The following is a 15,428-nucleotide window of genomic DNA, read 5'->3' as shown; positions in this document are numbered from 1 at the left end:
GGACAGAGGAGCATGGATGGGCATTGATTGGGAGGGCAGGGCTCAGGGAGAGAGGGGAATTGCTGGAAAAGGATGAATGGAGGGGCCAGGGGACAGATGGCCATGGATTGGGAGGGCACGGCTCACACTCTCTCTCTGATATACAATGTCTTTCTGACTCTCACTCTCACACACTCTGTCTCACACTGTATCACATTCACTCTCTATGTGCCACACAGTCACTCACACACTCGCTTGGTCTCATACACTCACTCAGAGAATCTGTGTCTCACACACACTCTCTCTCTCGCCCACACACACACACTCTCTCTCACACTGTGTCTCACATACACACTTGCACACACTCTCATTCTCACACACACACTCTCTCACAAACATACTCACACCCAGACTCACTCTCTCTCACACACACTCACACTTTCACTCTGACTCTCAAACAGTCACTCTCACATACACTCTCCCAAACATACACACTCCAAGGAAAACCTTGCTAGCGCCCGTTTCATTTGTGTCAGAAACGGCCCTTTTTTACTAGTTATTTAATAAGAGATAGAAGCTGACTGTTCAGAACTTTATGCTCATAATTATCCTAGTTTTCCCCTTCCCCTTTAAAATTAACATTGCCATTGGAAACTATTTTGAGGCTAATTGAATAAGGGATCATTTCAGTTTCACAATGATAAGGGAACTAGGGGAAATCATCCATTTTAGAACATTCAGAATCACTTTAGTGATGTTGATTTTCTAGAAGAAGGCAGTGAAATCACATTGAAAATGCTTGGGTCATAAGAGTGCAGTCTAAAAGGAAATACCCACCTACACTTTTAACTCATGTGTATCTCTCTGCGACATTCACTCAGGGTTCCACATGATTTAAGAGTGATAAGAACCCCAGTAAACAATACTATCAAAGACGTATGCACACTTCCCCACTGCTGTTACTATATTTGGGGGTCCTTTTATTAAGCCACAGTAAAAAGTGGCCCAAGTTAGTTTTAGCTCATGAAAACTCCGTGTGCTAGACCTCTTTTTACCACGGTGGGGAAAAGGCCTTTTTTTCAATGAAGCATTAAATGGCTGTGTGCTAATATTAAAATTAGTGCGTGGCCATTTACTGCCTGAGCCCTTACCACCATCTGTTTAGTAGGCAGCAAGGGCTCACATGCTCACCTAGTGGTAATCTGGCAGCGCGTGGCAATGTGGCTGTGCTGCCAATTACTGCCGGGAATGCTCCCCATGGTAGAAAATTACTTTTTACCATGAGAAACGGCGTGTGCCAAAAGCAGAACTACTGCTGGATGCCTGGGAGAGCCTAGCAGTAATTCTATTTTGGAACCTTCGTAAAAGGGTCCGTTGACGAGGAGCTGTCCCAGTGCTGAACACTTTCAATGAATTTCATGAAGCACCACCTAGCATGCCTAGTTTTTCAGAGCTTCTTTGTCTGCACCGTAGTTTTATAGTCTTTGGTGAGCATCCACCTCTCCTCTACCCTGGACCAATCATAGGTGCTGCATATGTGCTGGAGTCTTGTAATTGGGATTTTTCATATGTGCTGGAAGCTTGCAATTGGTGTCCTTGCCATTCCTCTTTTCAGTAAATTACTTTTGTAACAAGATATACCAGGTATCTGAGTTGCCAGTTGCCTTAGCAACATTTTCACCATCAGAGCATGTGACCAGCCATAAATTCATTCATGTGGCTGATAGGACAAGAAAGATGGGGGGTGGAAAATAATGCATTATACCTGAAGTAAAACTTTATAGCTTATAGCTAAACATTATAGGTAATCTAGAGGATACCTTGTCTTACGTTTCCCTATCTGTAAGAATGTAATATATAAAACAATTCACTCTGCTAAATTCTCCTATCAAGGCACCAAAATTTGGAATCCTCTTCCTAAGTCAATCAAGTTTACAGATGAGTACCTAACTTTCAGAAGTCTTCTAAAAACACATTTCTTCAGTCTGGCTTTTCTGAATAAAAAGAACTTTACCCACATCCTTTTCTTAATCTTGTTTTGCCCTTTTTGTTTTCTATCTAGTCCTGCCTAATTATGCTCTCCCCTATCCACCCTTACTTGTTTGTTCTTGAGATAGTCTAAATCCATGGTTATTTATTGCACATGTATTATTTTGCTTCTTGACGTTATTGTAATTTGTGTTATATTCTGTACATTATTATGTTTTATTCACTTATTATTTGTTTGTAAGCACATTGAACTTGTCATGAATAAATAAATAATTTATTGGGAACTGAATCTTCTAAATGGGAATTACTAGTACTGTCTCTGTAACAATTCACAAAATGCCAAATTTACTTTGAACTTGACTGTTTCAATAGTATGGTTTCTGCTGCTTTTTTTCTAGACAGTGGTGGATGCCAGATACTGGAGGTGCAAATATTCCAGCTTTAAATGATCTACTCTACATCTGGGGTATGGCCTTCAGCGATGGATTATATGAAGGAGATTTTACCATGGCAAACCATGAGAGTAAGTTCTTTAACAGGCAAATGGTAATGTGCAGAAGATAACATTATATAAAACTGCTGTTACCCCTGAAGAAGATGATGATGATCTCTTGGAAAGGCATTTTAACTGTACACACATATTTTTTTACAGTGTACTATGCATCAGGTTGCAGCATAGCAAAATTCCCAGAAGATGGCACAGTAATTGCACAAACTCTTAAAGACCAAGGTACAAGCTTAACTACACTTCTGCATGCATAGTTCTTTATTAATCATTTATCATTGAGACAGTCCCCTGAAGCAAAATCTAAATATGTTAAAAAAAAAAAGTACAGCCAAGCCTTTTAGGGAATATTATTGTAAATTCTTGAATCACCATAGGAGGCTGTGATTTTGGAAACAGGTCAATATTCAGCTATACCCTTATGGTCAACGCATACTTGGAAATGTCTAATTTGCAGTCTTTACCTTAAGTTGCTGACACATTTGTTCTGAAGTGTGTAAGGTATGCCTCTGTACTGCCACTAAAATGATGTTTAAAAAATTATAGGGTAAATATTCTTACGGATGTCGGTGATTTTTTTTTCCCTGCCACCGGCTTGATGCCCGCATATTTGGTACAGGGCCATGTCTGAGCACCAGCATTGAATATGAGTACTGAATGTTGTGGATGGCTGGCACTTAACCAGTTAAGTGCTGATACTCATCCTTAAGCAGTTAAGTTAAACTAGCCAAAGATAGGACTGCTATTTATGTTATTCAGTTGTCTAGCTAGTTAAGCGCTGAATTTCAGCACTTATGCAGTTAAGTGCCAACTCTGACTCTACCCCTGGATTGCCCACTGAATAACTGCACAGTTAGCAGTGCAAGACTACTGCTAAGATGGCACCAATCAGGGCAGGAGCAACTGAGGATCACTTCTACCCAAAGGTCACTTAGACCACCAGGGAAACTAATGGTAGGCTCTTCAAGAGGTGGGGGAAGTGAACAGGGGTGGGAGTCATCATAGGCCCTGCAAGCTCCAGCCCAGGAGCATTGGGCGGTGGCTTTGTGGCCTGTTCTCCTAGGCTGCTGGAATAACTGTGCTTATGAGGTAGCTCGCAAGTAGTGTTATTCCTTTACCACAGTAGTCAGTAACCTGCGGGACAGTTATACCACAGGTTGCTTACTCCAGTGGTAAATCAAGGTGCAGTAAAAGCTCCCCTTTTACTGCACATTGATAACTGCCCCCACCCCCGAACATCCACTTATTTTTTAAAATGTTTTATTAAAGGTTTTTTTCATACAGATAATACAAAAGTAAACACAACATCAAACAAAAATAACCCCCCTTCCTCCCCCCCCCCCCCCCCCCCCCCCCCCGCATATAAACACAAAGAAAGATTAGAGTATCATAGTTCCATGGCAATACCTGGAAACAAATAGCATGGATACACAAGGTCAACTAGTGCTATGTGGCTCCTGACTAAAGAGGTCTAAACGAGCCCAGATCTTCAAGACAGACTTAATGCGTCGACGCCTATGGACCAAAATGGTTTCATATTTCCTTATCACACATACATAACTCCACCATTCATTATAACCTGAAACGTTTGTGTTAGATCTTCAGATTATACTTGATATTTATATGGGCCGTGTAAATACATAATTTATGGATCTGATATTCAAAAGCTACATATCTGGTTAGCAGCATGTGCTGCCTGGACAAATAGCAGTGCCAGGGCCATCCATGGATTTCCAGGTACATTGTTTTGAACTTGCTATACTGCAATTCATCATGAATAACAAATTAATGGGGCTCATTTTCAAAGCACTTAGCCTTCCAAAGTTCCATAGGTTTCTATGGAACTTTGGAAGGCTAAGTGCTTTGAAAATATGCCTATTAAAGTGATTTACAACATAAAATAATGGGGTAAAAGAAAAAGATTAAAACAAAAGACTGAAAGAAGATACCACCAGTTTTCCTACCTCACACCAGCTAGAGGTTAACCCCCTCCAAAATGCTTGGTGGAAGAAATGGGTATTTAAGGTAGTCTTAAATCAGGGTAGTGTGAGTTCAAGCCAAACATGTTTGGGCAGAGAATACCATAGTAAAGGAACAAGAATACAAAAGTTAAATTCCCTCATGTCAGCCCACTGTGCTTGTAATAGGGAGAAATAAAAAACAATTTGTCATTCAAAGAGCAAAGCTGACAGGTGGAAGTCTATGGAAAAAACACATCAAACAGCAGTGCAAATAGTCTAACTTGCAAAGCTTTGAATGCAATAGCAAGAATTTTAAAACTTATTTCTGTAATTAGTGGGAGTCAGTGAAACAGGAGAAAAAATGGAGTAACATGGTCAAAGTATCTAGTATGATAAAAGATGGATAGCTAATTGATCATGACACACCCCATTTAATAGAGAGTTGCCATTCTGAGATTCTGCTGTCCTGCATAGGGATATTGTTGTGTATGCTTGTCATAAACGGAGGGCTCGGAATAAGGAAATTCTTCATTTAGAGTCCACTTTGCTGCATTTGCGGCTCGCTTGTGGGGTTCACCCCACCGCTAGCCTCAAATCCCAGTTATTGAAAACTCGGACATCTCTGAATGAGCTTTTGCATCACAAAGCGGTTAAATCTGCTAAATATTACAAGTATCAACTTTATCATTTTGGGCATAAGCCAGGAAGACTTTCAGCTCAGTTGGTACATCAGTGGCAGGGACCAGTATGGGTGGCTTCCTTGTGAGAAGGCACACGTGTTCTTCATTCTAATGCTGAAATTGCTCAAGCATTTTGCTTCTTTTTTGCATCTCTATACACCAGGGGCGTAGCTACGGGTGGGCCCAGGCCCACCCAATCTCCACTCGGGCCCACCCAATTTAGGCACCGAAGTGCATAGTCTTTCTTCCGCAGCTCAGCCACCTCCCATCTGCTTTTAGGCAGCCGGCAGCTCTCCCAGACGGTCCTCTTCCTCCTAAGGTACCTGCCTAAAATGTTCTTATTTTTAGTGCGGTTTGGGTCGGGTCCTGAATGCGGAAGTCTCGGTATGTCATTAAGGGCTGCATGTTAGTGCCGCTACTCCCTCGCCTCCATGGACGTAGACTGGGGGGGCGAGGGGGCATTGCCCCCCCCCCCCCCCAAAACGATGACGACTACCCACAGTGGCGAACTGGCGGGCTGGGTGCCACTCCAGTAATAAAAGCAGCAAGCAGCCAGGTTCGACTCTGTCCTTCACTTCCCTGCCCTCTCAGCGTCCCTCCCGCCCGAAAGGAAATGACATCAGAGGAAGGCGGGACGCAGAGAAAGCAGGGAAGCGAAAGACGGAGTAGAGCCTGCTTGCTGCTTTTACTATCGCCGGCCGCCCGTTCGCCGCTGCAACTTCGGTACCAGGGGCTCTTGTGTCGGCGCTGCAGCGATTAAAACAGTCTGCCTCGGAGCCTCGGCCTTCCCTGCCACACGACCCACCTATGCAGAACAGGAAGTTGTACCAGAGGAGGTGGAACGTGTAGCAGGGAAGTCCGAGGCAGACTGCTGTTATTGCTGTTCGCAGTGCCGCTACCGGCAGCGATCAACGCAAGTGCAAGGGATAATCGGACTGTGAGTAGGAAGGAAAAGGGAGAGATGCTGGAACCGGGATGGGGGGGAGGGGTGAGAAAAGGAGAAAGATGGAGGCACTATTCTGTTGGACCTTTGGGAGGAGAGAGGTGATGGAACCATGTGAGTAGGGGTGAATGGAGGGCAGGAGGAGGATCTACAGGATGGAGGGAGAGAGGTGCAGGTCCTGCTGTGCTGTATATTTGGGGGGGGGGGGGTGATGGACAGAGAGGAAGAGGTGCTGGATTTGGGGGGGGGGGGGGGGAGAAGGGATTGTTAGATGTGGATTAGCTGGTAGGAGGGAAGAAGGGAGACTGGACTTGGGGAAAGGAGAGAGACACTGGACCGTGAATGGATGGTAGGAGGAAGGGAAGAGAAAAGAGGAGTGAAAATAGGGAGAGAGGGTGCTGTATAGAAGGGAGGAAATAGAAAGAGAGGGTGCTGGAAGAGGGGAGAGTTAGCAAAAAAAAAAAAAAAACCAGGAATAGCAGGATGAAGAATGGGATGATTGGGGTGAGGGACATGAAAAGCTGTAGGTAGATGTGGTTGAATAAAGGAGATTGAATACTACAAATGAAGTCTGAGCAGACTGAGAGAGAGAAAAATAAATGAAGGAAAGCTGAAGGGAAAAGATCAAAGTTAGAGATGGATATAGGAGAAGAAGACAGGAAAGGAGAGAAAAAATAGATGGACTCAATGGCCTTCCTAGGGGGGCTGACACCCGGGGCGGATCGCCGATGCGCCCCCCCCCCCCCCACCCCGCGGGTGCAGCATCGTGACCCCACCCCCCCCGGCGAAACACGACTATCCCCCCTCCCCTTACTCTGCTATCCCAATCCCTGGTGGTCTAGAGGTACCTCTTCGGGGCAGGAAAGAGCCCCCTCTTTCCTGCCTGGAGCTGCTAGCTGCCCTGCATCCTCCTGTCCTCTGGTGAGTCCGGCTCTCAGTGTTTCAAAATGGCCGCCGAGAGTTGAAGCAGCCTCGCGAGACTTCAACTCTCGGCAGCCATTTTGAAACGCCAAGAGCCGGACTCACCACAGGACAGGAGGATGCAGGGCAGCTAGCAGCTCCGGGCAGGAAAGAGGGGGCTCTTTCCTGCCCAGACCACCAGGGATTGGGATAGCAGAGTAAGGGGATGGGAGGAGGACAAGAGGTGGAAGGGGCGGGACAGGGGACGAGAAAGGGGCAGCTCCCCCCCAGCGAAACTCCCCCCCCCCCCCCCCCCCCCCCCCGGTGCATCTTTACCGGGTGGGGGTGGCGGCGCGCGTCTGTCAGCAACGCTCGTTCCTTGCTCCCTCTGCCCCGTTACAGGAAATAACCCGTTCCGGAGCCAGAGGGAGCAGAGAATGAGAGTTGCCGACAGACGCGCGGCACCCCCCCAGCGGTGTGCACCCGGGGTGGACCGCGCCCCCCCCCCCCCCCTTAATACACCACTGGATGGACTGGAGATCTTGTAAAGAATGAAACAGTCAAACTACGCCCATGCTCGCCTCGCTAACTTCCATTTTGTAAGCTGCTCTGCCTTGTTGCTCCTCGCAGTGCTGCATGGGAAAGGCTGCCGGCTGTGTCACGGCTCCTCCACTGTGCCAGATCACGGGTGCCCTCGCTGTATCAAGTTACAATCAACCTTTTGATATTGATCGATTTCCACCCCCCCCCTCCCCCCGCACACAGCCTCACAACAGGCATAGGAGCCAGCACATGCACACATGGAGTATAGCACAGTGCTCTGCACCATCTGCAAGCAGCTGCCCAGGTAAAATGTTTTTTAATTTTAACATGTACGATGTGTAATCAAAATTAATGCTGGCTGCTGGTGAGCTTCTAGGTGGAGGGTGAACTTTTCATTGCCTAGGGCAAAGAATGGTATATTTAATCATTAAATATACTTTTGTCCTAGGTAGTGAAGAGCCCACCCCCACCTAGAAACCCACCAACAATAAATTTTAATAGTGTTCAGGTTAAATTTTAAACAGATGGTGGTTTTTTTGGGTGGGGATGGTCTGCAGTGCCTGGGTTAAAATTTAAAAAGTTTTAAATTTTATGTAGGTGGGTTTCTGGGTTCAGGTGGGCTCTGCAGTGCAGCTGTTGGGTATACTACTTAGAAATCCATCATCAAGTGCATTCTAAAGCATTGTTTTGTAGTATCCCAAGAAACACTACTCATACCTATATACACAGTGCCCACCCATATTAGCTCTGGGCCCACCCAAAATGTCAGGTCTGGCTACGCCACTGCTATACACTGTGGATAGGGAGGTTGATCTGGATAGTCAGGCCTGGTCTGATGCATATTGTTGTTCTGCCCAAACCATGTAAGGATCCCACTAGGGTGGAGTCCTATCAGCCGATTTCTTTGCTTTGTGTAGAGACTAAGTTGCTTGCTAAGGTGTTGGCAAATCATGTGGCTTCTTGTTTGCCCTCTCTAATTTCTTCCTCTCAGATAGGGTTTGTCCATAGGCACCATGCTACTAAGAATCTTAGGTCGATCCTAGCTTCCTTGGAGGAGGTGAGGGCCCAGTTGACACCTTCTCTCTTCGTCAGCTTTGATGCGGAGAAGGTGTTCGATCGCATTGATTGCTGGTTCCTTCATGGGGTCCTAGGTCATTATGGTCTGCAGGGGTGGTTTCATTATGCTATTAACACACTTTATAGTGATCCTTAGGCTTCTGTTGTGGTCAATGGCATGCATAGTGATGTTTTTACTGTTCAGAGGGGCTCGAGGTAGGGATGTCCTCTGTCGCCACTTTTGTTTGTCTTGGTTTTAGATCCTCTGCTCCATGAGGTGATGGGTAATCAACAGATTCGGGGAGTTTACCTTGGTTCTTTTGAATTCGAAATTACCACTTTTCACAGATGACCTGCTTGCTCATCTCACAGATCCTCGATGGTCCCTTTCGGCTTTGTTGGAAAGTTTTGCAGATTTTGGTGATTTTTCAGGCTTTTGGCTTAATGTGCAGAATTCAGAGGTCTTGGCTACCAGCTCCCTTTGCGTCAGGCTTGGAGGAATGGGTGTCCTTTGCATTGGGCTTCGGGTAGTGTTCGCTATCTAGGCATTCAGCTCCCTAGGGACCCCCTACTGCTTTATGAGGTTAATATCCCGAGCCTCTTACGGTATACCAAACAGAAATTGTATGTCTGGCATTCTTTGCCATTATTGCTGCTCGGTCATATTAACTTATTTAAAATGACTCTCTTTCCCAAGTGACTTTTTGTTTTTCAGACTCTACCTTTTTCTTAAATGTAAGGATGTTCATCTCTTAGAGAATTTGCTCTCTAAGTTTGTGTGGGTCGGCACAAAACCTAAGTTGTGGTTCTGTTGTTTGTTGGCCCTAGCAACAAGGCAGTTTGGGACTATCAGATGTGTCATCTTACAATCAAGCTTGTCTTTCATTATCTTTGGGATTGGCTCATTCGAAATTTGCAGACTTAAATTCCTGCTAAATTTTTGTATCAAATGCATTTATTTGGAGCACACTATTTACTATTCAAACTACTATGCAGGGTCATAACTGCATTACGTGCAATCGCATTAAACACACACGCAAAAAAAAAAAAAAGAGTACAAAGAGTAGCCCCCGCAGCCATGGATTAACCTTTGACCAAAATAAGCACGTGCTTAGGACACCAAAGGAAAGGGAGCACCACAGAGATTTCTCCTCTAGCTATCATGCCCTTAACTCTTGCACTGCCATCAGTCACACCCATTATCCAACAATAATGTAAACTGTTGTGAAGCTGAGATTTACTTCATGTTTATATGCTGAACATTTGATGGACCTAGGTCCCAGATAACTTTCTGACGATCTTTGTCTCAACATATACCTAAAGTTCAATATGTTTATTCTAATCATTATAAATGTATGTAATGTTTTCTTTTGTACAATAATATTTCGCAGCACTTACTGAGTGTTAATGTCAGTTAAGGAATGGAAGGGCCGAGGGGCACCATTGTTGGGTTGTGCTTAGAGCATCAGTTGGTCTTAATCCGACCCTGAGCTTCTTTCTCGCCACCCCCCCCCCCCCCTCGACTACCTTTCAATCCCTTGTGGTATAGACAGGGTAGGAGTGATCGCCAGTCGCTCTTACCCATCTCAGCTCTACTCTCAAAATGGCTACTGTAACCGCATGGCAGTCTCGCGAGATTGCCACTAGAGGTCATGCAGCCATTTTGAGAGCAGAGTGACTTGGATTATTCCCGTCCTGACTATACCACCACCCAGGATTGTAAGATAGGCATGAGGTGGGCACTTACAGATGGGCAGGGAGGAAAGGCAACTCCTGTTCGGAACGGAAGGAGACCAACAGGACAAAGCGCAAAATTTTGGCTTCCACTGAGAAAATACAGTTTCAGCTGAAACAGGCAGAAAAAAGGATTTTGGGCCAGTTTTGGCACCAAAATGGAAATTTCGTTGGCCTGTACTTCCAGTGTCACAATCCCAGAGTTTAATTATTGCATATGAGTCCCACTTCCCTCACCCTCTTTCCCCTGCTGTGATGACATGGGGGGTATAGTACGATTAGCCTATAGGAACTGTAAGTGTGTGCTTTGCATGTGTGTGTGACTTTGTTGGAATTCTGGGGATGAAGGATGCTTTTTGGATTGGATTGCTGTTTTGTTTGATTGGCTTTAGGGTTTGGTATAAATAAATACAAAAAAAAAAAACAGGCGTCATGAAGTATTGCCTTTTTCATTCCGTTTCTTCCACTTGACCGGTTGCACTGAGGGCAACTGCTTTTACTGTATGGTTGCACTGTTTAATTTTGATGACCTTTCTATATTGTTGACTTTTGTGTTTATTGTGCTTATTGATGCTTTTAAGTAGTAGTAGTATATATATATTTATTTATTACATTTGTACCCCGCGCTTTCCCGCTCGTCACAGGCTCAATGCGGCTTACATAGTAACAAGAGAATACAATCTGTAGTATCAGAATCAACAAAGGAGGTATGTGATAGGACAAGGAGTAAATGGGATAGAAGAGGTATGAGAGAATGGATAGGGATAGGTAAGGAGGTGGGGCGATAAAGGAGAAGTTAGGAAGAGCATGGAGGGTAAGAAGGTTGGTAGGAGATATTTTCTGAGTTATTGTTGTTAATGATTAGTTGAACCGGTAAATAGATGGATTGCTTATGGTATGTCAGGTCATTCGGGTAAACCTGTTTGAATAGATGGGTTTTCAATAGTTTCCTAAAGGGAAGATATTCACTAATTGACCGAATGTATCTGAGTAGAGCATTCCAGAGTTGGGATCCCAGGTAGGAGAAGTTAGATGCATTGTAGGTTTTGTACTTTAGTCTTTTGCAATTTAGAAGGTGCAGGTTAAGGTATGATCGTGAAAATGTTGACATGTTTCTGGACGGAAGGTTTAATAGATTGACCATGTAACTTGGTGATATTCCATGGATGATCTTGTGGATTAGTGTGATGGCCTTAAAGTTGACTCGTTCTCTAATAGGGAGCCAATGAAGTCTCATACAGAGGGGTGTTGCACTTTCAAATCTAGGCTTCCCATAAATAAGTCTAGCTGCCGTGTTCTGGGCAGCCTGAAGTTTTTTCATAATTTTGGCCTTACATCCAACGAAGATACTATTACAGTAATCAGCGTGGGTGAGTACCGTGGATTGTACCAAGCTTCGGAAGGTATTCAAGGGGAGGTAAGGTTTCACATGTTTCAATATCCACATCATGTTAAGCATTTTCTTTGTGATGGATGTTGACATGGTCTTCAAGGGATAAGTATTTATCCAATGTGACTCCAAGGACTTTCAGATTGTTGGATATAGGAATTGTGACATCAGGAGTGGTGAGAGTAGTTGGATGGAATGTGGAATAGTGGGAAGAGAGGATTAGGCATTGAGTTTTATTTTTGTTCAGTTTCGTTTTGAAAGCGTTGGCCCAAGAAGTTAGGATTTTCATACCATTGGCTATTTTGCGGAAATTTCTGCCAGGTTAGATTTGAAGGGAATAAATATGGTAACGTCATCAGCATAGATAAAAGGGTTGAGACCATGTTTGGAAAGGGATTTAGCCAGAGGAATCATCATAAGGTTGAATAGAATTGGGGATAGAGGAGAACCTTGAGGCACACCGCAATCTGATGACCAGGGAGATGATATTGCTGTAGATGACTTGACTCTATAGGATCTAGAGGTAATAAAGCCTTTGATCGATTTTATAACATTGCCACCAATTCCCAACTTATCCAGAAGTCTAGTAAGAATACAATGGTCGACCATGTCAAATGCTCCAGACATATCAAACTGTAAAAGGAGTACGCTATTTCCGAATGATATTTCTTGTTTGAATTTGGATATTAAAGTAAGCAATACCGTTTCTGTACTGTGGGTAGGACGGAAACCCGATTGAGACTTATGAAGGATGTAAAATTTTTGTATATAATCATTGACTTGAAAGGTCATTCTGATTTCCATCAATTTAGTTAATAGGGGGATGGAGGCCACTGGTCGGTAGTTGGTAACATCACTTATAGGTTTCTTGGAGTCTTTGGGTATAGGTGTGAGTAATATGTTACCATGTTCGGTAGGGAAGGAACCCTGCTGCAACAAGAAGTTAAGGTGGACGGTGAGATCTGTGATGAAGGTTCAGGGGCGTCTTTTATTAAATGGCTAGGGCAGGAGTCAAGATGACAATGGGATCTGGAGATTTTGGAGATCGCCTTGGAAACTTCTTCGGTGTTAAGAAGGGTAAAACTTGTCCATGAGCGGTCAACCGGAGTTTCATTAATGTTGGGATCCAATTCATCGAGAAAGGTATCTATGTAGTTACCATAATGGGGAATCGATTTACGAAGATTAGTAATTTTATTATAGAAGTGCTTAGCCAATTGGTCTGCAGATGGGCTATTTGAAGGTGAGATGGTAACCAGATTGGTGTTAAGGAGGCTCTTTATGAGTTGATATTGTTTCTTTATATCTGTGCCATTGGTTGTGATTTGTTGAGTATAGTAGGCTCTTTTTGCTCTTTTAATGGCGTTCTTATAATTTCTCTGTGACTGAGTCTGACGTCAGTGCCGGGGAAAATGGTAGAGGCTATTATTAAAAACAAAATTACAGAGCACATCCGAGGACATGGATTACTGAGACCGAGTCAGCACGGCTTTTGTGTGGGGAAAATCTTGCCTGACCAATTACTTCAGTTCTTTGAAGGAGTAAACAAACATGTGGACAAAGGGGAGCCGGTTGATATTGTGTATCTGGATTTTCAAAAGGCGTTTGACAAGGTACCTCATGAAAGGCTACAGAGGAATTGGAGGGTCATGGGATAGGAGGAAATGTCCTATTGTGGATTAAAAACTGGTTGAAGGATAGGAAACAGAGAGTGGGGTTAAATGGGCAGTATTCACAATGGAGAAGGGTAGTTAGTGGGGTTCCTCAGGGGTCTGTGCTAGGACCGCTGCTTTTTAATATATTTATAAATGATTTAGAGATGGGAGTAACTAGCGAGGTAATTAAATTTGCTGATGACACAAAGTTATTCAAAGTTAAATCGCGACAGGATTATGAAAAATTATAAGAGGACCTTACGAGACTGGGCGGCTAAATGGCAGATGACGTTTAATGTGAGCAAGTGCAAGGTGATGCATGTGGGAAAAAAGAACCCAAATTATAGCTACGTCATGCAAGGTTCCACGTTAGGAGTTACGGACCAAGAAAGGGATCTGGGTGTCGTCGTCGATAATACGCTGAAACCTTCTGCTCAGTGTGCTGCTGCGACTAGGAAAGCGAATAGAATGTTGGGTATTATTAGGAAAGGTATGGAAAACAGGTGTGAGGATGTTATAATGCCGTTGTATCGCTCCATGGTGCGACCGCACCTTGAGTATTGTGTTCAATTCTGGTCGCCGCATCTCAAGAAAGATATAGTAGAATTGGAAAAGGTGCAGCGAAGGGCGACTAAATAATAGCGGGATGGGATGACTTCCCTATGAAGAAAGATTAAGGAGGCTAGGGCTATTCAGCTTGGAGAAGAGACGGCTGAGGGGAGACATGATAGAGGTATATAAAATAATGAGTGGAGTGGAACAGGTGGATGTGAAGCGTCTGTTCACGCTGTCCAAAAATACTAGGACTAGGGGGCATGCAATGAAACTACAGTGTAGTAAATTTAAAACAAATCATATAAAATTTTTCTTACCCAACGAAAATTAAACTCTGGAATTCGTTGCCGGATAAAGTGGTGAAGGCGGTTAGCTTAGCAGAGTTTAAAAAGAGGTTGGACGGTTTCCTAAAGGACAAGTCCATAAACCGCTACTAAATGGACTTGGGAAAAATCCACAATTCCAGGAATAACATGTATAGTATGTTGGTACATTTGGGAAGCTTGCCAGGTGCCCTTGGCCTGGATTGGCCGCTGTCGTGGACAGGAGCTGGGCTCGATGGACCCTTGGTCTTTTCCCAGTGTGGCATTACTTATGGTACTTATGTTTCCAAGCGTTAAAGTTGAGATTATTTCTTGATCTACTCTATGCTTTTTCTGGTTTGTGATTTTAGGTTTTTTAGTAGGTCATTAAACCATGGTGATGGCTGACGTCTACGTAAAGTTCTGGATCGAAGGGGGGCAATTTCATCCAGGATGAGTTGGCATCTGGTGTTCCAGTCTGTGAGGAAGGAGAGAGAGCTAGGTTGTGCTGACCAATTGTTGTTATATATATGTTGCTAGAAACTGTCTTTGTCAATCCGTCCGTCTAGTGGTGATTGTTTGAAGGAGTGTTGAGTTATAAGCATATCTTTTGTGTGCCAGTAAAGTTAGTGTTGATTTATGAGGATCAGATCAAGGGAATATGAACCATTTGATATCAGATATTGGATGTTTTGGTGGTGGAGAGGTTGTAAAAATTACATCAAGCGAGTGACTTGAATGTGAGTTAGTTGCACTGGAGGAAGGTCAAGTATTGCAGAGATGAAAGAGTCCAGCAATCACGGGTATTTGGGGGCGTGGGGAGTCCTCTAAGTGTAGATTCTGGCAACAGATAGTACCACAACGGAATGGACAACAAAGGCAGACACAACCAATTCCTCCAAGAATGGGACGATAGAATGTAATACAATACTAGACAACATTGCCCCAATGCAAACCAGAACCTCACACAGAACGAGCTCAACACCATGGTTCAATGAAGAACTGAAAAAACTAAAAACACAAGTTAGAAGGTTAGAACAAGCTGGTATAAAAAAAGAAAGCTGACCTCACACTCAACACCTGGAAACAACTTCAAAGAAATATAAATATACCATAAGACAAACCAAAGATTATATACAAAACTAAATTGGTCCAAACTACAAGGACACGCATAAACCTTCCAACTCGTAAACAGCTACTAGATATCACACCAGTTACAACCAATAACAAAGACAC

The 15,428-nt window shown here is 43.9% G+C and overlaps 1 protein-coding gene across 1 annotated transcript in view; it reads left to right on the top strand.

Moving 5' to 3' along the window:
- Nucleotides 1-15,428, top strand: part of MBTPS1 (membrane bound transcription factor peptidase, site 1) — a 514,786-nt gene that overhangs the window by 320,037 nt on the left and 179,321 nt on the right. Inside the window, 2 exon segments of the mRNA XM_030203794.1 lie at nt 2,367-2,491; nt 2,621-2,698. Of these exon segments, the coding sequence (XP_030059654.1) occupies nt 2,367-2,491; nt 2,621-2,698 (203 nt within the window).

Source organism: Microcaecilia unicolor, chromosome 5, assembly GCF_901765095.1.
Source record: "Microcaecilia unicolor chromosome 5, aMicUni1.1, whole genome shotgun sequence".
In the NCBI taxonomy this organism is placed as follows: domain Eukaryota; kingdom Metazoa; phylum Chordata; class Amphibia; order Gymnophiona; family Siphonopidae; genus Microcaecilia; species Microcaecilia unicolor.
Note: the sequence above shows the minus strand (reverse complement) of the source record. Positions and strands in the feature narration are given on the sequence as shown.